This window comes from Oncorhynchus mykiss, chromosome 13 (assembly GCF_013265735.2).
Source record: "Oncorhynchus mykiss isolate Arlee chromosome 13, USDA_OmykA_1.1, whole genome shotgun sequence".
NCBI lineage: Eukaryota > Metazoa > Chordata > Actinopteri > Salmoniformes > Salmonidae > Oncorhynchus > Oncorhynchus mykiss.
The window spans coordinates 8755153-8780825 of NC_048577.1; the positions used below are offsets into that span (position 1 = coordinate 8755153).

General features: G+C 44.4%; 1 protein-coding gene across 6 annotated transcripts in view; it reads right to left on the minus strand.

Annotated features, from left to right (window-relative positions):
- LOC110515366 (85/88 kDa calcium-independent phospholipase A2) overlaps positions 1-25673 on the minus strand; it is a 48418-nt gene that overhangs the window by 16418 nt on the left and 6327 nt on the right. For all 6 annotated transcript variants that reach the window (XR_005035438.1, XM_036940129.1, XM_036940131.1 and 3 more), the window contains 2 exons: positions 24130-24317; positions 23341-23437 (listed from right to left, as the gene is read on the minus strand). Coding sequence is in view for 5 of the 6 variants with exons in the window: in XM_036940129.1 (XP_036796024.1) it covers positions 23341-23437; positions 24130-24317 (285 nt within the window). In the remaining variant the exon portion in view is untranslated. The remainder of the gene's footprint in view (positions 1-23340; positions 23438-24129; positions 24318-25673) is intronic.

Genomic DNA, 25673 nt, shown 5'->3' on the forward strand with positions numbered 1-25673 from the left:
GTTAATTTTACTGTGATGCTGACGACTGCTGTGCCAATAAATATTGAAATGAAGCAGCCTACTGCTCGGTGCGTCACCTTTGCATTGTGGGAAATGTAGTATTGGTGCGTGTAAAAGATCTGCGGGCTGCCGGCTTGCTGCGGGCCGGTTCTAATAATAAATCAAGATCATCCCAGGGGCCGTAAAAAACCTTCTTGCGGGCCGGATGTGGCCCGCGGGCCTTGACTCTGACATATGTGGTCTACAGTCTTGTCATTGTAAAGTGTTCCCCTCTGCAGTCTTGTCATTGTAAAGTGTTCCCCTCTACAGTCTTGTCATTGTAAAGTGTTCCCCTCTACAGTCTTGTCATTGTAAAGTGTTCCCCTCTACCTCTACAGTCTTGTCATTGTAAAGTATTCCCCTCTACGGTCTACAGTCTTGTCATTGTAAAGTGTTCCCCTCTGCAGTCTTGTCATTGTAAAGTGTTCCCATCTACCTCTGCAGTCTTGTCATTGTAAAGTGTTCCTCTCCACCTCTGCAGTCTTGTCATTGTAAAGTGTTCCCCTCTACCTCTGCAGTCTTGTCATTGTAAAGTGTTCCCCTCTGCAGTCTTGTCATTGTAAAGTGTTCCCCTCTACCTCTACAGTCTTGTCATTGTAAAGTGTTCCCCTCTACCTCTACAGTCTTGTCATTGTACAGTGTTCCCCTCTACCTCTACAGTCTTGTCATTGTAAAGTGTTCCCCTCTACCTCTACAGTCTTGTCATTGTAAAGTATTCCCCTCTACGGTCTACAGTCTTGTCATTGTAAAGTGTTCCCCTCTGCAGTCTTGTCATTGTAAAGTGTTCCCCTCTACAGTCTTGTCATTGTAAAGTGTTCCCCTCTACCTCTGCAGTCTTGTCATTGTAAAGTGTTCCCCTCTACCTCTGCAGTCTTGTCATTGTAAAGTATTCCCCTCTACGGTCTACAGTCTTGTCATTGTAAAGTGTTCCTCTCCACCTCTGCAGTCTTGTCATTGTAAAGTGTTCCCCTCTACCTCTGCAGTCTTGTCATTGTAAAGTGTTCCCCTCTGCAGTCTTGTCATTGTAAAGTGTTCCCCTCTACCTCTACAGTCTTGTCATTGTAAAGTGTTCCCCTCTACCTCTACAGTCTTGTCATTGTACAGTGTTCCCCTCTACCTCTACAGTCTTGTCATTGTAAAGTGTTCCCCTCTACCTCTACAGTCTTGTCATTGTGAAGTGTTCACCTCTACCTCTACAGTCTTGTCATTGTGAAGTGTTCCCCTCTACCTCTACAGTCTTGTCATTGTGAAGTGTTCCCCTCTACCTCTGCAGTCTTGTCATTGTAAAGTGTTCCCCTCTACAGTCTTGTCATTGTAAAGTGTTCCCTTCTACCTCTACAGTCTTGTCATTGTAAAGTGTTCCCCTCTACCTCTGCAGTCTTGTCATTGTAAAGTGTTCCCCTCTGCAGTCTTGTCATTGTAAAGTGTTCCCCTCTGCAGTCTTGTCATTGTAAAGTGTTCCCATCTACCTCTGTAGTCTTGTCATTGTAAAGTGTTCCCCTCTACCTCTACAGTCTTGTCATTCTAAAGTGTTCCCCTCTACCTCTACAGTCTTGTCATTGTAAAGTATTCCCCTCTACCTCTGCAGTCTTGTCATTGTAAAGTGTTCCCCTCTACAGTCTTGTCATTGTAAAGTGTTCCCCTCTACCTCTGCAGTCTTGTCATTGTAAAGTGTTCCCCTCTACCTCTGCAGTCTTGTCATTGTAAAGTGTTCCCCTCTACCTCTGCAGTCTTGTCATTGTAAAGTGTTCCCCTCTACCTCTGCAGTCTTGTCATTGTAAAGTGTTCCCCTCTACAGTCTTGTCATTGTAAAGTGTTCCCCTCTGCAGTCTTGTCATTGTAAAGTGTTCCCCTCTACCTCTACAGTTTTGTCATTGTAAAGTGTTCCCCTCTACAGTCTTGTCATTGTAAAGTGTTCCCCTCTGCAGTCTTGTCATTGTAAAGTGTTCCCCTCTACCTCTACAGTCTTGTCATTGTAAAGTGTTCCCCTCTACCTCTACAGTCTTGTCATTGTAAAGTGTTCCCCTCTACAGTCTTGTCATTGTAAAGTGTTCCCCTCTACAGTCTTGTCATTGTAAAGTGTTCCCCTCTACGGTCTACAGTCTTGTCATTGTAAAGTGTTCCCCTCTGCAGTCTTGTCATTGTAAAGTGTTCCCCTCTACAGTCTTGTCATTGTAAAGTGTTCCCCTCTACAGTCTTGTCATTGTAAAGTGTTCCCCTCTACAGTCTTGTCATTGTAAAGTGTTCCCCTCTACAGTCTTGTCATTGTAAAGTGTTCCCCTCTACAGTCTTGTCATTGTAAAGTGTTCCCCTCTACAGTCTTGTCATTGTAAAGTGTTCCCCTCTACCTCTACAGTCTTGTCATTTTAAAGTGTTCCCCTCTACAGTCTTGTCATTGTAAAGTGTTCCCCTCTACAGTCTTGTCATTGTAAAGTGTTCCCCTCTACAGTCTTGTCATTGTAAAGTGTTCCCCTCTACAGTCTTGTCATTGTAAAGTGTTCCCCTCTACAGTCTTGTCATTGTAAAGTGTTCCCCTCTACCTCTACAGTCTTGTCATTGTAAAGTGTTCCCCTCTACAGTCTTGTCATTGTAAAGTGTTCCCCTCTACCTCTACAGTCTTGTCATTGTAAAGTGTTCCCCTCTACAGTCTTGTCATTGTAAAGTGTTCCCCTCTACCTCTACAGTCTTGTCATTGTAAAGTGTTCCCCTCTACCTCTACAGTCTTGTCATTGTAAAGTCTTCCCCTCTACCTCTACAGTCTTGTCATTGTAAAGTCTTCCCCTCTACCTCTACAGTCTTGTCATTGTAAAGTGTTCCCCTCTACCTCTGCAGTCTTGTCATTGTAAAGTGTTCCCCTCTACCTCTACAGTCTTGTCATTGTAAAGTATTCCCCTCTACGGTCTACAGTCTTGTCATTGTAAAGTGTTCCCCTCTGCAGTCTTGTCATTGTAAAGTGTTCCCCTCTACAGTCTTGTCATTGTAAAGTGTTCCCCTCTACCTCTACAGTCTTGTCATTGTAAAGTATTCCCCTCTACGGTCTACAGTCTTGTCATTGTAAAGTGTTCCCCTCTGCAGTCTTGTCATTGTAAAGTGTTCCCCTCTACAGTCTTGTCATTGTAAAGTGTTCCCCTCTACAGTCTTGTCATTGTAAAGTGTTCCCCTCTACCTCTACAGTCTTGTCATTGTAAAGTGTTCCCCTCTACCTCTGCAGTCTTGTCATTGTAAAGTGTTCCCCTCTACCTCTGCAGTCTTGTCATTGTAAAGTGTTCCCATCTACCTCTGCAGTCTTGTCATTGTAAAGTGTTCCTCTCCACCTCTGCAGTCTTGTCATTGTAAAGTGTTCCCCTCTACCTCTGCAGTCTTGTCATTGTAAAGTGTTCCCCTCTGCAGTCTTGTCATTGTAAAGTGTTCCCCTCTACCTCTACAGTCTTGTCATTGTAAAGTGTTCCCCTCTACCTCTACAGTCTTGTCATTGTACAGTGTTCCCCTCTACCTCTACAGTCTTGTCATTGTAAAGTGTTCCCCTCTACCTCTACAGTCTTGTCATTGTAAAGTATTCCCCTCTACGGTCTACAGTCTTGTCATTGTAAAGTATTCCCCTCTACGGTCTACAGTCTTGTCATTGTAAAGTGTTCCCCTCTACAGTCTTGTCATTGTAAAGTGTTCCCCTCTACAGTCTTGTCATTGTAAAGTGTTCCCCTCTACCTCTACAGTCTTGTCATTGTAAAGTATTCCCCTCTACGGTCTACAGTCTTGTCATTGTAAAGTGTTCCCCTCTGCAGTCTTGTCATTGTAAAGTGTTCCCCTCTACAGTCTTGTCATTGTAAAGTGTTCCCCTCTACAGTCTTGTCATTGTAAAGTGTTCCCCTCTACCTCTACAGTCTTGTCATTGTAAAGTGTTCCCCTCTACCTCTGCAGTCTTGTCATTGTAAAGTGTTCCCATCTACCTCTGCAGTCTTGTCATTGTAAAGTGTTCCTCTCCACCTCTACAGTCTTGTCATTGTAAAGTGTTCCCCTCTACCTCTGCAGTCTTGTCATTGTAAAGTGTTCCCCTCTGCAGTCTTGTCATTGTAAAGTGTTCCCCTCTACCTCTACAGTCTTGTCATTGTACAGTGTTCCCCTCTACCTCTACAGTCTTGTCATTGTAAAGTGTTCCCCTCTACCTCTACAGTCTTGTCATTGTAAAGTGTTCCCCTCTACCTCTACAGTCTTGTCATTGTGAAGTGTTCCCCTCTACCTCTACAGTCTTGTCATTGTGAAGTGTTCCCCTCTACCTCTGCAGTCTTGTCATTGTAAAGTGTTCCCCTCTACAGTCTTGTCATTGTAAAGTGTTCCCTTCTACCTCTACAGTCTTGTCATTGTAAAGTGTTCCCCTCTACCTCTGTAGTCTTGTCATTGTAAAGTGTTCCCCTCTGCAGTCTTGTCATTGTAAAGTGTTCCCCTCTGCAGTCTTGTCATTGTAAAGTGTTCCCATCTACCTCTGTAGTCTTGTCATTGTAAAGTGTTCCCCTCTACCTCTACAGTCTTGTCATTCTAAAGTGTTCCCCTCTACCTCTACAGTCTTGTCATTGTAAAGTATTCCCCTCTACCTCTGCAGTCTTGTCATTGTAAAGTGTTCCCCTCTACAGTCTTGTCATTGTAAAGTGTTCCCCTCTACCTCTGCAGTCTTGTCATTGTAAAGTGTTCCCCTCTACCTCTGCAGTCTTGTCATTGTAAAGTGTTCCCCTCTACCTCTGCAGTCTTGTCATTGTAAAGTGTTCCCCTCTACCTCTGCAGTCTTGTCATTGTAAAGTGTTCCCCTCTACAGTCTTGTCATTGTAAAGTGTTCCCCTATGCAGTCTTGTCATTGTAAAGTGTTCCCCTCTACCTCTACAGTCTTGTCATTGTAAAGTGTTCCCCTCTACAGTCTTGTCATTGTAAAGTGTTCCCCTCTACCTCTACAGTCTTGTCATTGTAAAGTGTTCCCCTCTACCTCTACAGTCTTGTCATTGTAAAGTGTTCCCCTCTACAGTCTTGTCATTGTAAAGTGTTCCCCTCTACAGTCTTGTCATTGTAAAGTGTTCCCCTCTACAGTCTTGTCATTGTAAAGTGTTCCCCTCTACAGTCTTGTCATTGTAAAGTGTTCCCCTCTACCTCTACAGTCTTGTCATTGTAAAGTGTTCCCCTCTACAGTCTTGTCATTGTAAAGTGTTCCCCTCTACAGTCTTGTCATTGTAAAGTGTTCCCCTCTACCTCTACAGTCTTGTCATTGTAAAGTGTTCCCCTCTACAGTCTTGTCATTGTAAAGTGTTCCCCTCTACCTCTACAGTCTTGTCATTGTAAAGTGTTCCCCTCTACCTCTACAGTCTTGTCATTGTAAAGTCTTCCCCTCTACCTCTACAGTCTTGTCATTGTAAAGTCTTCCCCTCTACCTCTACAGTCTTGTCATTGTAAAGTCTTCCCCTCTACCTCTACAGTCTTGTCATTGTAAAGTGTTCCCCTCTACCTCTGCAGTCTTGTCATTGTAAAGTCTTCCCCTCTACCTCTACAGTCTTGTCATTGTAAAGTGTTCCCCTCTACCTCTGCAGTCTTGTCATTGTAAAGTCTTCCCCTCTACAGTCTTGTCATTGTAAAGTCTTCCCCTCTACCTCTGCAGTCTTGTCATTGTAAAGTCTTCCCCTCTACAGTCTTGTCATTGTAAAGTGTTCCCCTCTACCTCTACAGTTTTGTCATTGTAAAGTCTTCCCCTCTACAGTCTTGTCATTGTAAAGTGTTCCCCTCTACAGTCTTGTCATTGTAAAGTCTTCCCCTCTACCTCTACAGTCTTGTCATTGTAAAGTGTTCCCCTCTACGGTCTACAGTCTTGTCATTGTAAAGTGTTCCCCTCTGCAGTCTTGTCATTGTAAAGTGTTCCCCTCTACAGTCTTGTCATTGTAAAGTGTTCCCCTCTACAGTCTTGTCATTGTAAAGTGTTCCCCTCTACAGTCTTGTCATTGTAAAGTGTTCCCCTCTACAGTCTTGTCATTGTAAAGTGTTCCCCTCTACAGTCTTGTCATTGTAAAGTGTTCCCCTCTACAGTCTTGTCATTGTAAAGTGTTCCCCTCTACAGTCTTGTAATTGTAAAGTGTTCCCCTCCACAGTCTTGTCATTGTAAAGTGTTCCCCTCTACAGTCTTGTCATTGTAAAGTGTTCCCCTCTACCTCTACAGTCTTGTCATTGTAAAGTGTTCCCCTCTACCTCTGCAGTCTTGTCATTGTAAAGTGTTCCCATCTACCTCTGCAGTCTTGTCATTGTAAAGTGTTCCTCTCCACCTCTGCAGTCTTGTCATTGTAAAGTGTTCCCCTCTACCTCTGCAGTCTTGTCATTGTAAAGTGTTCCTCTCCACCTCTGCAGTCTTGTCATTGTAAAGTGTTCCCCTCTACCTCTGCAGTCTTGTCATTGTAAAGTGTTCCCCTCTGCAGTCTTGTCATTGTAAAGTGTTCCCCTCTACCTCTACAGTCTTGTCATTGTAAAGTGTTCCCCTCTACCTCTACAGTCTTGTCATTGTACAGTGTTCCCCTCTACCTCTACAGTCTTGTCATTGTAAAGTGTTCCCCTCTACCTCTACAGTCTTGTCATTGTAAAGTGTTCCCCTCTACCTCTACAGTCTTGTCATTGTGAAGTGTTCCCCTCTACCTCTACAGTCTTGTCATTGTGAAGTGTTCCCCTCTACCTCTGCAGTCTTGTCATTGTAAAGTGTTCCCCTCTACAGTCTTGTCATTGTAAAGTGTTCCCTTCTACCTCTACAGTCTTGTCATTGTAAAGTGTTCCCCTCTACCTCTGCAGTCTTGTCATTGTAAAGTGTTCCCCTCTGCAGTCTTGTCATTGTAAAGTGTTCCCCTCTGCAGTCTTGTCATTGTAAAGTGTTCCCATCTACCTCTGTAGTCTTGTCATTGTAAAGTGTTCCCCTCTACCTCTACAGTCTTGTCATTCTAAAGTGTTCCCCTCTACCTCTACAGTCTTGTCATTGTAAAGTATTCCCCTCTACCTCTGCAGTCTTGTCATTGTAAAGTGTTCCCCTCTACAGGCTTGTCATTGTAAAGTGTTCCCCTCTACCTCTGCAGTCTTGTCATTGTAAAGTGTTCCCCTCTACCTCTGCAGTCTTGTCATTGTAAAGTGTTCCCCTCTACCTCTGCAGTCTTGTCATTGTAAAGTGTTCCCCTCTACCTCTGCAGTCTTGTCATTGTAAAGTGTTCCCCTCTACAGTCTTGTCATTGTAAAGTGTTCCCCTATGCAGTCTTGTCATTGTAAAGTGTTCCCCTCTACCTCTACAGTTTTGTCATTGTAAAGTGTTCCCCTCTACAGTCTTGTCATTGTAAAGTGTTCCCCTCTACAGTCTTGTCATTGTAAAGTGTTCCCCTCTACCTCTACAGTCTTGTCATTGTAAAGTGTTCCCCTCTACCTCTACAGTCTTGTCATTGTAAAGTGTTCCCCTCTACAGTCTTGTCATTGTAAAGTGTTCCCCTCTACAGTCTTGTCATTGTAAAGTGTTCCCCTCTACAGTCTTGTCATTGTAAAGTGTTCCCCTCTACAGTCTTGTCATTGTAAAGTGTTCCCCTCTACAGTCTTGTCATTGTAAAGTGTTCCCCTCTACAGTCTTGTCATTGTAAAGTGTTCCCCTCTACAGTCTTGTCATTGTAAAGTGTTCCCCTCTACAGTCTTGTCATTGTAAAGTGTTCCCCTCTACCTCTACAGTCTTGTCATTGTACAGTGTTCCCCTCTACCTCTACAGTCTTGTCATTGTAAAGTGTTCCCCTCTACCTCTACAGTCTTGTCATTGTAAAGTGTTCCCCTCTACCTCTACAGTCTTGTCATTGTGAAGTGTTCCCCTCTACCTCTACAGTCTTGTCATTGTGAAGTGTTCCCCTCTACCTCTGCAGTCTTGTCATTGTAAAGTGTTCCCCTCTACAGTCTTGTCATTGTAAAGTGTTCCCTTCTACCTCTACAGTCTTGTCATTGTAAAGTGTTCCCCTCTACCTCTGTAGTCTTGTCATTGTAAAGTGTTCCCCTCTGCAGTCTTGTCATTGTAAAGTGTTCCCCTCTGCAGTCTTGTCATTGTAAAGTGTTCCCCTCTACCTCTGTAGTCTTGTCATTGTAAAGTGTTCCCCTCTACCTCTACAGTCTTGTCATTCTAAAGTGTTCCCCTCTACCTCTACAGTCTTGTCATTGTAAAGTATTCCCCTCTACCTCTGCAGTCTTGTCATTGTAAAGTGTTCCCCTCTACAGTCTTGTCATTGTAAAGTGTTCCCCTCTACCTCTGCAGTCTTGTCATTGTAAAGTGTTCCCCTCTACCTCTGCAGTCTTGTCATTGTAAAGTGTTCCCCTCTACCTCTGCAGTCTTGTCATTGTAAAGTGTTCCCCTCTACCTCTGCAGTCTTGTCATTGTAAAGTGTTCCCCTCTACAGTCTTGTCATTGTAAAGTGTTCCCCTATGCAGTCTTGTCATTGTAAAGTGTTCCCCTCTACCTCTACAGTTTTGTCATTGTAAAGTGTTCCCCTCTACAGTCTTGTCATTGTAAAGTGTTCCCCTCTACAGTCTTGTCATTGTAAAGTGTTCCCCTCTACCTCTACAGTCTTGTCATTGTAAAGTGTTCCCCTCTACCTCTACAGTCTTGTCATTGTAAAGTGTTCCCCTCTACAGTCTTGTCATTGTAAAGTGTTCCCCTCTACAGTCTTGTCATTGTAAAGTGTTCCCCTCTACAGTCTTGTCATTGTAAAGTGTTCCCCTCTACAGTCTTGTCATTGTAAAGTGTTCCCCTCTACCTCTACAGTCTTGTCATTGTAAAGTGTTCCCCTCTACAGTCTTGTCATTGTAAAGTGTTCCCCTCTACAGTCTTGTCATTGTAAAGTGTTCCCCTCTACCTCTACAGTCTTGTCATTGTAAAGTGTTCCCCTCTACAGTCTTGTCATTGTAAAGTGTTCCCCTCTACCTCTACAGTCTTGTCATTGTAAAGTGTTCCCCTCTACCTCTACAGTCTTGTCATTGTAAAGTCTTCCCCTCTACCTCTACAGTCTTGTCATTGTAAAGTCTTCCCCTCTACCTCTACAGTCTTGTCATTGTAAAGTCTTCCCCTCTACCTCTACAGTCTTGTCATTGTAAAGTGTTCCCCTCTACCTCTGCAGTCTTGTCATTGTAAAGTCTTCCCCTCTACCTCTACAGTCTTGTCATTGTAAAGTGTTCCCCTCTACCTCTGCAGTCTTGTCATTGTAAAGTCTTCCCCTCTACAGTCTTGTCATTGTAAAGTCTTCCCCTCTACCTCTGCAGTCTTGTCATTGTAAAGTCTTCCCCTCTACAGTCTTGTCATTGTAAAGTGTTCCCCTCTACCTCTACAGTTTTGTCATTGTAAAGTCTTCCCCTCTACAGTCTTGTCATTGTAAAGTGTTCCCCTCTACAGTCTTGTCATTGTAAAGTCTTCCCCTCTACCTCTACAGTCTTGTCATTGTAAAGTGTTCCCCTCTACGGTCTACAGTCTTGTCATTGTAAAGTGTTCCCCTCTGCAGTCTTGTCATTGTAAAGTGTTCCCCTCTACAGTCTTGTCATTGTAAAGTGTTCCCCTCTACAGTCTTGTCATTGTAAAGTGTTCCCCTCTACAGTCTTGTCATTGTAAAGTGTTCCCCTCTACAGTCTTGTCATTGTAAAGTGTTCCCCTCTACAGTCTTGTCATTGTAAAGTGTTCCCCTCTACAGTCTTGTCATTGTAAAGTGTTCCCCTCTACAGTCTTGTCATTGTAAAGTGTTCCCCTCTACAGTCTTGTCATTGTAAAGTGTTCCCCTCTACAGTCTTGTCATTGTAAAGTGTTCCCCTCTACCTCTACAGTCTTGTCATTGTAAAGTGTTCCCCTCTACCTCTGCAGTCTTGTCATTGTAAAGTGTTCCCATCTACCTCTGCAGTCTTGTCATTGTAAAGTGTTCCTCTCCACCTCTGCAGTCTTGTCATTGTAAAGTGTTCCCCTCTACCTCTGCAGTCTTGTCATTGTAAAGTGTTCCTCTCCACCTCTGCAGTCTTGTCATTGTAAAGTGTTCCCCTCTACCTCTGCAGTCTTGTCATTGTAAAGTGTTCCCCTCTGCAGTCTTGTCATTGTAAAGTGTTCCCCTCTACCTCTACAGTCTTGTCATTGTAAAGTGTTCCCCTCTACCTCTACAGTCTTGTCATTGTACAGTGTTCCCCTCTACCTCTACAGTCTTGTCATTGTAAAGTGTTCCCCTCTACCTCTACAGTCTTGTCATTGTAAAGTGTTCCCCTCTACCTCTACAGTCTTGTCATTGTGAAGTGTTCCCCTCTACCTCTACAGTCTTGTCATTGTGAAGTGTTCCCCTCTACCTCTGCAGTCTTGTCATTGTAAAGTGTTCCCCTCTACAGTCTTGTCATTGTAAAGTGTTCCCTTCTACCTCTACAGTCTTGTCATTGTAAAGTGTTCCCCTCTACCTCTGCAGTCTTGTCATTGTAAAGTGTTCCCCTCTGCAGTCTTGTCATTGTAAAGTGTTCCCCTCTGCAGTCTTGTCATTGTAAAGTGTTCCCATCTACCTCTGTAGTCTTGTCATTGTAAAGTGTTCCCCTCTACCTCTACAGTCTTGTCATTCTAAAGTGTTCCCCTCTACCTCTACAGTCTTGTCATTGTAAAGTATTCCCCTCTACCTCTGCAGTCTTGTCATTGTAAAGTGTTCCCCTCTACAGTCTTGTCATTGTAAAGTGTTCCCCTCTACCTCTGCAGTCTTGTCATTGTAAAGTGTTCCCCTCTACCTCTGCAGTCTTGTCATTGTAAAGTGTTCCCCTCTACCTCTGCAGTCTTGTCATTGTAAAGTGTTCCCCTCTACCTCTGCAGTCTTGTCATTGTAAAGTGTTCCCCTCTACAGTCTTGTCATTGTAAAGTGTTCCCCTATGCAGTCTTGTCATTGTAAAGTGTTCCCCTCTACCTCTACAGTTTTGTCATTGTAAAGTGTTCCCCTCTACAGTCTTGTCATTGTAAAGTGTTCCCCTCTACAGTCTTGTCATTGTAAAGTGTTCCCCTCTACCTCTACAGTCTTGTCATTGTAAAGTGTTCCCCTCTACCTCTACAGTCTTGTCATTGTAAAGTGTTCCCCTCTACAGTCTTGTCATTGTAAAGTGTTCCCCTCTACAGTCTTGTCATTGTAAAGTGTTCCCCTCTACAGTCTTGTCATTGTAAAGTGTTCCCCTCTACAGTCTTGTCATTGTAAAGTGTTCCCCTCTACAGTCTTGTCATTGTAAAGTGTTCCCCTCTACAGTCTTGTCATTGTAAAGTGTTCCCCTCTACAGTCTTGTCATTGTAAAGTGTTCCCCTCTACAGTCTTGTCATTGTAAAGTGTTCCCCTCTACCTCTACAGTCTTGTCATTGTAAAGTGTTCCCCTCTACCTCTGCAGTCTTGTCATTGTAAAGTGTTCCCCTCTACCTCTGCAGTCTTGTCATTGTAAAGTGTTCCCATCTACCTCTGCAGTCTTGTCATTGTAAAGTGTTCCCATCTACCTCTGCAGTCTTGTCATTGTAAAGTGTTCCTCTCCACCTCTGCAGTCTTGTCATTGTAAAGTGTTCCCATCTACCTCTGCAGTCTTGTCATTGTAAAGTGTTCCTCTCCACCTCTGCAGTCTTGTCATTGTAAAGTGTTCCCCTCTACCTCTGCAGTCTTGTCATTGTAAAGTGTTCCCCTCTGCAGTCTTGTCATTGTAAAGTGTTCCCCTCTACCTCTACAGTCTTGTCATTGTAAAGTGTTCCCCTCTACCTCTACAGTCTTGTCATTGTACAGTGTTCCCCTCTACCTCTACAGTCTTGTCATTGTAAAGTGTTCCCCTCTACCTCTACAGTCTTGTCATTGTAAAGTATTCCCCTCTACGGTCTACAGTCTTGTCATTGTAAAGTGTTCCCCTCTGCAGTCTTGTCATTGTAAAGTGTTCCCCTCTACAGTCTTGTCATTGTAAAGTGTTCCCCTCTACCTCTGCAGTCTTGTCATTGTAAAGTATTCCCCTCTACGGTCTACAGTCTTGTCATTGTAAAGTGTTCCCCTCTGCAGTCTTGTCATTGTAAAGTGTTCCCCTCTACAGTCTTGTCATTGTAAAGTGTTCCCCTCTACCTCTGCAGTCTTGTCATTGTAAAGTGTTCCCCTCTACCTCTACAGTCTTGTCATTGTAAAGTATTCCCCTCTACGGTCTACAGTCTTGTCATTGTAAAGTGTTCCCCTCTGCAGTCTTGTCATTGTAAAGTGTTCCCCTCTACAGTCTTGTCATTGTAAAGTGTTCCCCTCTACAGTCTTGTCATTGTAAAGTGTTCCCCTCTACCTCTACAGTCTTGTCATTGTAAAGTGTTCCCCTCTACCTCTGCAGTCTTGTCATTGTAAAGTGTTCCCATCTACCTCTGCAGTCTTGTCATTGTAAAGTGTTCCTCTCCACCTCTGCAGTCTTGTCATTGTAAAGTGTTCCCCTCTACCTCTGCAGTCTTGTCATTGTAAAGTGTTCCCCTCTGCAGTCTTGTCATTGTAAAGTGTTCCCCTCTGCAGTCTTGTCATTGTAAAGTGTTCCCCTCTACCTCTACAGTCTTGTCATTGTAAAGTGTTCCCCTCTACAGTCTTGTCATTGTAAAGTGTTCCCCTCTACCTCTGCAGTCTTGTCATTGTAAAGTGTTCCCCTCTACCTCTGCAGTCTTGTCATTGTAAAGTGTTCCCCTCTACCTCTGCAGTCTTGTCATTGTAAAGTGTTCCCCTCTACAGTCTTGTCATTGTAAAGTGTTCCCCTCTACCTCTGCAGTCTTGTCATTGTAAAGTGTTCCCCTCTACCTCTGCAGTCTTGTCATTGTAAAGTGTTCCCCTCTACCTCTGCAGTCTTGTCATTGTAAAGTGTTCCCCTCTACCTCTGCAGTCTTGTCATTGTAAAGTGTTCCCCTCTACCTCTGCAGTCTTGTCATTGTAAAGTGTTCCCCTCTACAGTCTTGTCATTGTAAAGTGTTCCCCTATGCAGTCTTGTCATTGTAAAGTGTTCCCCTCTACCTCTACAGTTTTGTCATTGTAAAGTGTTCCCCTCTACAGTCTTGTCATTGTAAAGTGTTCCCCTCTACAGTCTTGTCATTGTAAAGTGTTCCCCTCTACCTCTACAGTCTTGTCATTGTAAAGTGTTCCCCTCTACCTCTACAGTCTTGTCATTGTAAAGTGTTCCCCTCTACAGTCTTGTCATTGTAAAGTGTTCCCCTCTACAGTCTTGTCATTGTAAAGTGTTCCCCTCTACAGTCTTGTCATTGTAAAGTGTTCCCCTCTACAGTCTTGTCATTGTAAAGTGTTCCCCTCTACAGTCTTGTCATTGTAAAGTGTTCCCCTCTACCTCTACAGTCTTGTCATTGTAAAGTGTTCCCCTCTACAGTCTTGTCATTGTAAAGTGTTCCCCTCTACCTCTACAGTCTTGTCATTGTAAAGTGTTCCCCTCTACAGTCTTGTCATTGTAAAGTGTTCCCCTCTACCTCTACAGTCTTGTCATTGTAAAGTGTTCCCCTCTACCTCTACAGTCTTGTCATTGTAAAGTCTTCCCCTCTACCTCTACAGTCTTGTCATTGTAAAGTCTTCCCCTCTACCTCTACAGTCTTGTCATTGTAAAGTCTTCCCCTCTACCTCTACAGTCTTGTCATTGTAAAGTGTTCCCCTCTACCTCTGCAGTCTTGTCATTGTAAAGTCTTCCCCTCTACCTCTACAGTCTTGTCATTGTAAAGTGTTCCCCTCTACCTCTGCAGTCTTGTCATTGTAAAGTCTTCCCCTCTACAGTCTTGTCATTGTAAAGTCTTCCCCTCTACCTCTGCAGTCTTGTCATTGTAAAGTCTTCCCCTCTACAGTCTTGTCATTGTAAAGTGTTCCCCTCTACCTCTACAGTTTTGTCATTGTAAAGTCTTCCCCTCTACAGTCTTGTCATTGTAAAGTGTTCCCCTCTACAGTCTTGTCATTGTAAAGTCTTCCCCTCTACGGTCTACAGTCTTGTCATTGTAAAGTGTTCCCCTCTGCAGTCTTGTCATTGTAAAGTGTTCCCCTCTACAGTCTTGTCATTGTAAAGTGTTCCCCTCTACAGTCTTGTCATTGTAAAGTGTTCCCCTCTACAGTCTTGTCATTGTAAAGTGTTCCCCTCTACAGTCTTGTCATTGTAAAGTGTTCCCCTCTACAGTCTTGTCATTGTAAAGTGTTCCCCTCTACAGTCTTGTCATTGTAAAGTGTTCCCCTCTACCTCTACAGTCTTGTCATTGTAAAGTGTTCCCCTCTACCTCTGCAGTCTTGTCATTGTAAAGTGTTCCCATCTACCTCTGCAGTCTTGTCATTGTAAAGTGTTCCTCTCCACCTCTGCAGTCTTGTCATTGTAAAGTGTTCCCCTCTACCTCTGCAGTCTTGTCATTGTAAAGTGTTCCCCTCTGCAGTCTTGTCATTGTAAAGTGTTCCCCTCTACCTCTACAGTCTTGTCATTGTAAAGTGTTCCCCTCTACCTCTACAGTCTTGTCATTGTACAGTGTTCCCCTCTACCTCTACAGTCTTGTCATTGTAAAGTGTTCCCCTCTACCTCTACAGTCTTGTCATTGTAAAGTGTTCCCCTCTACCTCTACAGTCTTGTCATTGTGAAGTGTTCCCCTCTACCTCTACAGTCTTGTCATTGTGAAGTGTTCCCCTCTACCTCTGCAGTCTTGTCATTGTAAAGTGTTCCCCTCTACAGTCTTGTCATTGTAAAGTGTTCCCTTCTACCTCTACAGTCTTGTCATTGTAAAGTGTTCCCCTCTACCTCTGCAGTCTTGTCATTGTAAAGTGTTCCCCTCTGCAGTCTTGTCATTGTAAAGTGTTCCCCTCTGCAGTCTTGTCATTGTAAAGTGTTCCCATCTACCTCTGTAGTCTTGTCATTGTAAAGTGTTCCCCTCTACCTCTACAGTCTTGTCATTCTAAAGTGTTCCCCTCTACCTCTACAGTCTTGTCATTGTAAAGTATTCCCCTCTACCTCTGCAGTCTTGTCATTGTAAAGTGTTCCCCTCTACAGTCTTGTCATTGTAAAGTGTTCCCCTCTACCTCTGCAGTCTTGTCATTGTAAAGTGTTCCCCTCTACCTCTGCAGTCTTGTCATTGTAAAGTGTTCCCCTCTACCTCTGCAGTCTTGTCATTGTAAAGTGTTCCCCTCTACCTCTGCAGTCTTGTCATTGTAAAGTGTTCCCCTCTACAGTCTTGTCATTGTAAAGTGTTCCCCTATGCAGTCTTGTCATTGTAAAGTGTTCCCCTCTACCTCTACAGTTTTGTCATTGTAAAGTGTTCCCCTCTACAGTCTTGTCATTGTAAAGTGTTCCCCTCTACAGTCTTGTCATTGTAAAGTGTTCCCCTCTACCTCTACAGTCTTGTCATTGTAAAGTGTTCCCCTCTACCTCTACAGTCTTGTCATTGTAAAGTGTTCCCCTCTACAGTCTTGTCATTGTAAAGTGTTCCCCTCTACAGTCTTGTCATTGTAAAGTGTTCCCCTCTACAGTCTTGTCATTGTAAAGTGTTCCCCTCTACCTCTACAGTCTTGTCATTGTAAAGTGTTCCCCTCTACAGTCTTGTCATTGTAAAGTGTTCCCCTCTACCTCTACAGTCTTGTCATTGTAAAGTGTTCCCCTCTACCTCTACAGTCTTGTCATTGTAAAGTCTTCCCCTCTACCTCTACAGTCTTGTCATTGTAAAGTCTTCCCCTCTACCTCTACAGTCTTGTCATTGTAAAGTCTTCCCCTCTACCTCTACAGTCTTGTCATTGTAAAGTGTTCCCCTCTACCTCTGCAGTCTTGTCATTGTAAAGTCTTCCCCTCTACCTCTACAGTCTTGTCATTGTAAAGTCTTCCCCTCTACCTCTACAGTCTTGTCATTGTAAAGTGTTCCCCTCTACCTCTGCAGTCTTGTCATTGTAAAGTCTTCCCCTCTACAGCCTTGTCATTGTAAAGTCTTCCCCTCTACCTCTGCAGTCTTGTCATTGTAAAGTGTTCCCCTCTACAGTCTTGTCATTGTAAAGTCTTCCCCTCTACCTCTACAGTCTTGTCATTGTAAAGTGTTCCCCTCTACGGTCTACAGTCTTGTCATTGTAAAGTGTTCCCCTCTGCAGTCTTGTCATTGTAAAGTGTTCCCCTCTACAGTCTTGTCATTGTAAAGTGTTCCCCTCTACAGTCTTGTCATTGTAAAGTGTTCCCCTCTACAGTCTTGTCATTGTAAAGTGTTCCCCTCTACAGTCTTGTCATTGTAAAGTGTTCCCCTCTACAGTCTTGTCATTGTAAAGTGTTCCCCTCTACAGTCTTGTCATTGTAAAGTGTTCCCCTCTACAGTCTTGTCATTGTAAAGTGTTCCCCTCTACAGTCTTGTCATTGTAAAGTGTTCCCCTCTACAGTCTTGTCATTGTAAAGTGTTCCCCTCTACAGTCTTGTCATTGTAAAGTGTTCCCCTCTACAGTCTTGTCATTGTAAAGTGTTCCCCTCTACAGTCTTGTCATTGTAAAGTGTTCCCCTCTACAGTCTTGTCATTGTAAAGTGTTCCCCTCTACAGTCTTGTCATTGTAAAGTGTTCCCCTCTACAGTCTTGTCATTGTAAAGTGTTCCCCTCTACAGTCTTGTCATTGTAAAGTGTTCCCCTCTACAGTCTTGTCATTGTAAAGTGTTCCCCTCTACCTCTACAGTCTTGTCATTGTAAAGTGTTCCCCTCTACAGTCTTGTCATTGTAAAGTGTTCCCCTCTACCTCTACAGTCTTGTCATTGTAAAGTGTTCCCCTCTACAGTCTTGTCATTGTAAAGTGTTCCCCTCTACCTCTACAGTCTTGTCATTGTAAAGTGTTCCCCTCTACCTCTACAGTCTTGTCATTGTAAAGTCTTCCCCTCTACCTCTACAGTCTTGTCATTGTAAAGTCTTCCCCTCTACCTCTACAGTCTTGTCATTGTAAAGTGTTCCCCTCTACCTCTGCAGTCTTGTCATTGTAAGGTGTTCCCCTCTACAGTCTTGTCATTGTAAAGTGTTCCCCTCTACAGTCTTGTCATTGTAAAGTGTTCCCCTCTACAGTCTTGTCATTGTAAAGTCTTCCCCTCTACCTCTACAGTCTTGTCATTGTAAAGTGTTCCCCTCTACCTCTGCAGTCTTGTCATTGTAAAGTGTTCCCCTCTACCTCTACAGTCTTGTCATTGTAAAGTGTTCCCCTCTACCTCTACAGTCTTGTCATTGTAAAGTGTTCCCCTCTACCTCTACAGTCTTGTCATTGTAAAGTGTTCCCCTCTACCTCTATAGTCTTGTCATTGTAAAGTGTTCCCCTCTACCTCTACAGTCTTGTCATTGTAAAGTGTTCCCCTCTACCTCTACAGTCTTGTCATTGTAAAGTATTCCCCTCTACGGTCTACAGTCTTGTCATTGTAAAGTGTTCCCCTCTGCAGTCTTGTCATTGTAAAGTGTTCCCCTCTACAGTCTTGTCATTGTAAAGTGTTCCCCTCTACAGTCTTGTCATTGTAAAGTGTTCCCCTCTACCTCTACAGTCTTGTCATTGTAAAGTGTTCCCCTCTACCTCTGCAGTCTTGTCATTGTAAAGTGTTCCCCTCTACCTCTGCAGTCTTGTCATTGTAAAGTGTTCCCATCTACCTCTGCAGTCTTTTCATTGTAAAGTGTTCCTCTCCACCTCTGCAGTCTTGTCATTGTAAAGTGTTCCCCTCTACCTCTGCAGTCTTGTCATTGTAAAGTGTTCCCCTATGCAGTCTTGTCATTGTAAAGTGTTCCCCTCTGCAGTCTTGTCATTGTAAAGTGTTCCCCTCTACCTCTACAGTCTTGTCATTGTACAGTGTTCCCCTCTACCTCTACAGTCTTGTCATTGTAAAGTGTTCCCCTCTACCTCTACAGTCTTGTCATTGTAAAGTATTCCCCTCTACGGTCTACAGTCTTGTCATTGTAAAGTGTTCCCCTCTGCAGTCTTGTCATTGTAAAGTGTTCCCCTCTACAGTCTTGTCATTGTAAAGTGTTCCCCTCTACCTCTACAGTCTTGTCATTGTAAAGTGTTCCCCTCTACCTCTGCAGTCTTGTCATTGTAAAGTGTTCCCATCTACCTCTGCAGTCTTGTCATTGTAAAGTGTTCCTCTCCACCTCTGCAGTCTTGTCATTGTAAAGTGTTCCCCTCTACCTCTACAGTCTTGTCATTGTAAAGTGTTCCCCTCTACCTCCACAGTCTTGTCATTGTACAGTGTTCCCCTCTACCTCTACAGTCTTGTCATTGTAAAGTGTTCCCCTCTACCTCTACAGTCTTGTCATTGTGAAGTGTTCCACTCTACCTCTACAGTCTTGTCATTGTGAAGTGTTCCCCTCTACCTCTGCAGTCTTGTCATTGTAAAGTGTTCCCCTCTACAGTCTTGTCATTGTAAAGTGTTCCCTTCTACCTCTACAGTCTTGTCATTGTAAAGTGTTCCCCTCTACCTCTGCAGTCTTGTCATTGTAAAGTGTTCCCCTCTGCAGTCTTGTCATTGTAAAGTGTTCCCCTCTGCAGTCTTGTCATTGTAAAGTGTTCCCATCTACCTCTGTAGTCTTGTCATTGTAAAGTGTTCCCCTCTACCTCTACAGTCTTGTCATTCTAAAGTGTTCCCCTCTACCTCTACAGTCTTGTCATTGTAAAGTATTCCCCTCTACCTCTGCAGTCTTGTCATTGTAAAGTGTTCCCCTCTACAGTCTTGTCATTGTAAAGTGTTCCCCTCTACCTCTGCAGTCTTGTCATTGTAAAGTGTTCCCCTCTACCTCTGCAGTCTTGTCATTGTAAAGTGTTCCCCTCTACCTCTGCAGTCTTGTCATTGTAAAGTGTTCCCCTCTACCTCTGCAGTCTTGTCATTGTAAAGTGTTCCCCTCTACAGTCTTGTCATTGTAAAGTGTTCCCCTATGCAGTCTTGTCATTGTAAAGTGTTCCCCTCTACCTCTACAGTTTTGTCATTGTAAAGTGTTCCCCTCTACAGTCTTGTCATTGTAAAGTGTTCCCCTCTACAGTCTTGTCATTGTAAAGTGTTCCCCTCTACCTCTACAGTCTTGTCATTGTAAAGTGTTCCCCTCTACCTCTACAGTCTTGTCATTGTAAAGTGTTCCCCTCTACAGTCTTGTCATTGTAAAGTGTTCCCCTCTACAGTCTTGTCATTGTAAAGTGTTCCCCTCTACAGTCTTGTCATTGTAAAGTGTTCCCCTCTACAGTCTTGTCATTGTAAAGTGTTCCCCTCTACCTCTACAGTCTTGTCATTGTAAAGTGTTCCCCTCTACAGTCTTGTCATTGTAAAGTGTTCCCCTCTACAGTCTTGTCATTGTAAAGTGTTCCCCTCTACAGTCTTGTCATTGTAAAGTGTTCCCCTCTACCTCTACAGTCTTGTCATTGTAAAGTGTTCCCCTCTACAGTCTTGTCATTGTAAAGTGTTCCCCTCTACCTCTACAGTCTTGTCATTGTAAAGTCTTCCCCTCTACCTCTACAGTCTTGTCATTGTAAAGTCTTCCCCTCTACCTCTACAGTCTTGTCATTGTAAAGTCTTCCCCTCTACCTCTACAGTCTTGTCATTGTAAAGTGTTCCCCTCTACCTCTGCAGTCTTGTCATTGTAAAGTCTTCCCCTCTACCTCTACAGTCTTGTCATTGTAAAGTCTTCCCCTCTACCTCTACAGTCTTGTCATTGTAAAGTGTTCCCCTCTACCTCTGCAGTCTTGTCATTGTAAAGTCTTCCCCTCTACAGTCTTGTCATTGTAAAGTCTTCCCCTCTACCTCTGCAGTCTTGTCATTGTAAAGTCTTCCCCTCTACAGTCTTGTCATTGTAAAGTGTTCCCCTCTACCTCTACAGTTTTGTCATTGTAAAGTCTTCCCCTCTACAGTCTTGTCATTGTAAAGTGTTCCCCTCTACAGTCTTGTCATTGTAAAGTCTTCCCCTCTACCTCTACAGTCTTGTCATTGTAAAGTGTTCCCCTCTACGGTCTACAGTCTTGTCATTGTAAAGTGTTCCCCTCTGCAGTCTTGTCATTGTAAAGTGTTCCCCTCTACAGTCTTGTCATTGTAAAGTGTTCCCCTCTACAGTCTTGTCATTGTAAAGTGTTCCCCTCTACAGTCTTGTCATTGTAAAGTGTTCCCCTCTACAGTCTTGTCATTGTAAAGTGTTCCCCTCTACAGTCTTGTCATTGTAAAGTGTTCCCCTCTACAGTCTTGTCATTGTACAGTGTTCCCCTCTACCTCTACAGTCTTGTCATTGTGAAGTGTTCCCCTCTACCTCTGCAGTCTTGTCATTGTAAAGTGTTCCCCTCTACAGTCTTGTCATTGTAAAGTGTTCCCTTCTACCTCTACAGTCTTGTCATTGTAAAGTGTTCCCCTCTACCTCTGCAGTCTTGTCATTGTAAAGTGTTCCCCTCTGCAGTCTTGTCATTGTAAAGTGTTCCCCTCTGCAGTCTTGTCATTGTAAAGTGTTCCCATCTACCTCTGTAGTCTTGTCATTGTAAAGTGTTCCCCTCTACCTCTACAGTCTTGTCATTGTAAAGTATTCCCCTCTACCTCTGCAGTCTTGTCATTGTAAAGTGTTCCCCTCTACAGTCTTGTCATTGTAAAGTGTTCCCCTCTACCTCTGCAGTCTTGTCATTGTAAAGTGTTCCCCTCTACCTCTGCAGTCTTGTCATTGTAAAGTGTTCCCCTCTACCTCTGCAGTCTTGTCATTGTAAAGTGTTCCCCTCTACCTCTGCAGTCTTGTCATTGTAAAGTGTTCCCCTCTACAGTCTTGTCATTGTAAAGTGTTCCCCTCTACCTCTACAGTTTTGTCATTGTAAAGTGTTCCCCTCTACAGTCTTGTCATTGTAAAGTGTTCCCCTCTACCTCTACAGTCTTGTCATTGTAAAGTGTTCCCCTCTACCTCTACAGTCTTGTCATTGTAAAGTGTTCCCCTCTACAGTCTTGTCATTGTAAAGTGTTCCCCTCTACAGTCTTGTCATTGTAAAGTGTTCCCCTCTACAGTCTTGTCATTGTAAAGTGTTCCCCTCTACCGTCTTGTCATTGTAAAGTGTTCCCCTCTACCTCTACAGTCTTGTCATTGTAAAGTGTTCCCCTCTACAGTCTTGTCATTGTAAAGTGTTCCCCTCTACCTCTACAGTCTTGTCATTGTAAAGTGTTCCCCTCTACAGTCTTGTCATTGTAAAGTGTTCCCCTCTACCTCTACAGTCTTGTCATTGTAAAGTCTTCCCCTCTACCTCTACAGTCTTGTCATTGTAAAGTCTTCCCCTCTACCTCTACAGTCTTGTCATTGTAAAGTCTTCCCCTCTACCTCTACAGTCTTGTCATTGTAAAGTGTTCCCCTCTACCTCTGCAGTCTTGTCATTGTAAAGTCTTCCCCTCTACCTCTACAGTCTTGTCATTGTAAAGTCTTCCCCTCTACCTCTACAGTCTTGTCATTGTAAAGTGTTCCCCTCTACCTCTGCAGTCTTGTCATTGTAAAGTGTTCCCCTCTACCTCTGCAGTCTTGTCATTGTAAAGTCTTCCCCTCTACAGTCTTGTCATTGTAAAGTCTTCCCCTCTACCTCTGCAGTCTTGTCATTGTAAAGTCTTCCCCTCTACAGTCTTGTCATTGTAAAGTGTTCCCCTCTACCTCTACAGTTTTGTCATTGTAAAGTCTTCCCCTCTACAGTCTTGTCATTGTAAAGTGTTCCCCTCTACAGTCTTGCCATTGTAAAGTCTTCCCCTCTACCTCTACAGTCTTGTCATTGTAAAGTGTTCCCCTCTACAGTCTACAGTCTTGTCATTGTAAAGTGTTCCCCTCTGCAGTCTTGTCATTGTAAAGTGTTCCCCTCTACAGTCTTGTCATTGTAAAGTGTTCCCCTCTACAGTCTTGTCATTGTAAAGTGTTCCCCTCTACAGTCTTGTCATTGTAAAGTGTTCCCCTCTACAGTCTTGTCATTGTAAAGTGTTCCCCTCTACAGTCTTGTCATTGTAAAGTGTTCCCCTCTACAGTCTTGTCATTGTAAAGTGTTCCCCTCTACAGTCTTGTCATTGTAAAGTGTTCCCCTCTACAGTCTTGTCATTGTAAAGTGTTCCCCTCTACAGTCTTGTCATTGTAAAGTGTTCCCCTCTACAGTCTTGTCATTGTAAAGTGTTCCCCTCTACAGTCTTGTCATTGTAAAGTGTTCCCCTCTACAGTCTTGTCATTGTAAAGTGTTCCCCTCTACCTCTACAGTCTTGTCATTGTAAGGTGTTCCCCTCTACAGTCTTGTCATTGTAAAGTGTTCCCCTCTACAGTCTTGTCATTGTAAAGTGTTCCCCTCTACAGTCTTGTCATTGTAAAGTGTTCCCCTCTACAGTCTTGTCATTGTAAAGTGTTCCCCTCTACAGTCTTGTCATTGTAAAGTGTTCCCCTCTACAGTCTTGTCATTGTAAAGTGTTCCCCTCTACAGTCTTGTCATTGTAAAGTGTTCCCCTCTACAGTCTTGTCATTGTAAAGTGTTCCCCTCTACAGTCTTGTCATTGTAAAGTGTTCCCCTCTGCAGTCTTGTCATTGTAAAGTGTTCCCCTCTACCTCTACAGTCTTGTCATTGTAAGGTGTTCCCCTCTACAGTCTTGTCATTGTAAAGTGTTCCCCTCTACAGTCTTGTCATTGTAAAGTGTTCCCCTCTACAGTCTTGTCATTGTAAAGTGTTCCCCTCTACCTCTGCAGTCTTGTCATTGTAAAGTGTTCCCCTCTACCTCTACAGTCTTGTCATTGTAAAGTGTTCCCCTCTACCTCTACAGTCTTGTCATTGTAAAGTGTTCCCCTCTACCTCTACAGTCTTGTTATTGTAAAGTGTTCCCCTCTACCTCTACAGTCTTGTCATTGTAAAGTGTTCCCCTCTACCTCTACAGTCTTGTCATTGTAAAGTGTTCCCCTCTACAGTCTTGTCATTGTAAAGTGTTCCCCTCTACCTCTACAGTCTTGTCATTGTAAAGTGTTCCCCTCTACAGTCTTGTCATTGTAAAGTGTTCCCCTCTACAGTCTTGTCATTGTAAAGTCTTCCCCTCTACCTCTACAGTCTTGTCATTGTAAAGTGTTCCCCTCTACAGTCTTGTCATTGTAAAGTGTTCCCCTCTACAGTCTTGTCATTGTAAAGTCTTCCCCTCTACCTCTACAGTCTTGTCATTGTAAAGTGTTCCCCTCTACCTCTACAGTCTTGTCATTGTAAAGTGTTCCCCTCTACAGTCTTGTCATTGTAAAGTGTTCCCCTCTACAGTCTTGTCATTGTAAAGTCTTCCCCTCTACCTCTACAGTCTTGTCATTGTAAAGTGTTCCCCTCTGCAGTCTTGTCATTGTAAAGTGTTCCCCTCTACCTCTGCAGTCTTGCACCAGTGTAGGGGGGTTCCTCCATAGACGGCATCTTCTACCTGTAGCTGACCTGGGTCTGCATCCAGGACAGCCTCAGCACAACTAGAGGGAGAGAGGGGGGAGAGGGAGAGAGGGGGGAGAGGGAGAGAGGGGGGAGGGAGAGAGAGAGAGAGGGCAGGAGAGGGCAGGAGAGGAGGGAGAGGGCAGGAGAGGAGGGAGAGGGCAGGAGAGGAGGGAGAGGGCAGGAGAGGAGGGAGAGGGCAGGAGAGGAGGAAAAGAGGAGGAAGAGAGCGGAGAGGAGGGAGAGAGCGGAAGGGAGCGCGAGAGGAGGAAGGGAGCGGGAGAGGAGGAAGGGAGCGGGAGAGGAGGAAGGGAACGGGAGAGGAGGAAGGGAGCGGGAGAGGAGGAAGGGAGCGGGAGAGGAGGAAGGGAGCGGGAGAGGAGGAAGGGAGCGGGAGAGGAGGAAGGGAGCGGGAGAGGAGGAAGGGAGCGGGAGAGGAGGAAGGGAGCAGGAGAGGAGGAAGAGAGCGAGAGAGGAGGAAGAGAGCGAGAGAGGAGGGGTAGAAAGAAGAGAGAGAGAATTGTAAACAATGTAGTGGAATCTTGTTTGACCTATCCAGCGCCTTCACATCTGCAAACACTGTGGGGAAAACAGTAGCTAGGGGGTAGATTTGGGATGGGGCAATCTCCGCTCACCACTCTACCACCAATAAGTGTTCTCCATTTTCCCTTAGCTAATGAAAGAGCCAATCAACATTCATCACCATTCCCTCTTTGCCAATCAGTGCCCTCACCTCTTCTCACTGTACTTCATGGCGGCGTGGATTGGGTAGCCACTGCTCCCGATGATGTCACAGCGGGCTCCTCCCCCCAGGAGTGCGTTCACGGCCTCTACCCTCCCAAGGCGACAAGAAACATGGAGGGGCGTCTCCCCCGCCCCGTTCAGCTCATTCACCCCCGCACACATCCTACTGCACAGCGCCTAGAGGAGGGAGAGAGACCAAAAGCAGACACATTTTAATAGGGACCTTGCTGTAATTTCGACATTTTAATTGCAATGTATACGTTTCTGATGAAGGCCATCAATATGTTTTTAACTTGAAAAAGTGAATAAACATTGCATGTTTAACTGCGAGTGAGATCGTGACTATTCCCTCCCAAATGTGTATTGAAACCCCAGGCTGAAACCCCAGGCTGAAACCCCAGGCTGAAACCCCAGGCTGAAGCCCCAGGCTGAAGCCCCAGGCTGAAACCCCAGGCTGAAGCCCCAGGCTGAAGCCCCAGGCTCAAACCCCATTTAAAAGAAAGAAGGAAGGAATAGCAGAAGTACTGCAGCAGTCTTGTGGCTAAACTGAATGCAGGGAACAGACAGCGTTGTGTCCTATCAGCTATAGAGAGGTGACCCAGAGTCCTCAGTCTGACCTGTATAACAGCAGCCGGGTCCTGTCCCTGTCCTGACAGTTCTGGGCCCCGGCCGCAGCAGAGTATCTGGGACACACGGATCGGAGACACTGAGCTCTAATACTTCAACACGTACACTGCAAAGCAGGGTTGCATTCAATAGCAATCAAACAGAAGAAGAAAACAGGCCAAAACAGGCAGGGACCTAGCTGAATCTGTCCAACGAGAAACTCTCTTTTGCTTCAGTGTGGACTAATGAGTACTGGACTAAAAGAACTAGCACAGCCCTGCCTTGCCTTCGCAGTAGTGTCAATGTCCCCTTTCTGAGACTGGATACCTGTGACTGGCACAACCCCCCGCTGCCTGGTTGATGTTAGCCTGCCATTAACCTGGCGTAGCAGGCATGAGACAAACGCCTGAGCGGAGTTCACACATTTTCAGTAGAAAAAGGAAGCTAGGTTGAAAATAGCTGTATCCCTGGAAACCGGAAAATCGGGTTGTTGGCAACTCCACTCAGGCCAGCCTGTCCTATTCCCATGTAATGCAGCGTCTATGACTGTCATATTGGTATAGGTACAAACTGGAACTTGTTACAGTGCATGGGACCTCTTTGTACACACACACACTTGAGTCCTGTTTGACAGCACAGTGCATGGGCGTCTTACTGAGTATACCAAACATTAGGAACACCTTCCTAATATTGAGTTGCCCACCCCCATTGACACAAACCAGTGTGCCTGGTAACTAACATACCCAGTTAAATATTTTGTCTGCCCATTCATCCTCTGAATGACACACACACACACACACACACAACCCATGTCTCAACTGTCTCAAGGCTTCAACATTCTTCTTTAACCCGTCTCCTCCCCTTCATCTTTAACCCGTCTCCTCCCCTTCATCTTTAACCCGTCTCCTCCCCTTCATCTTTAACCCG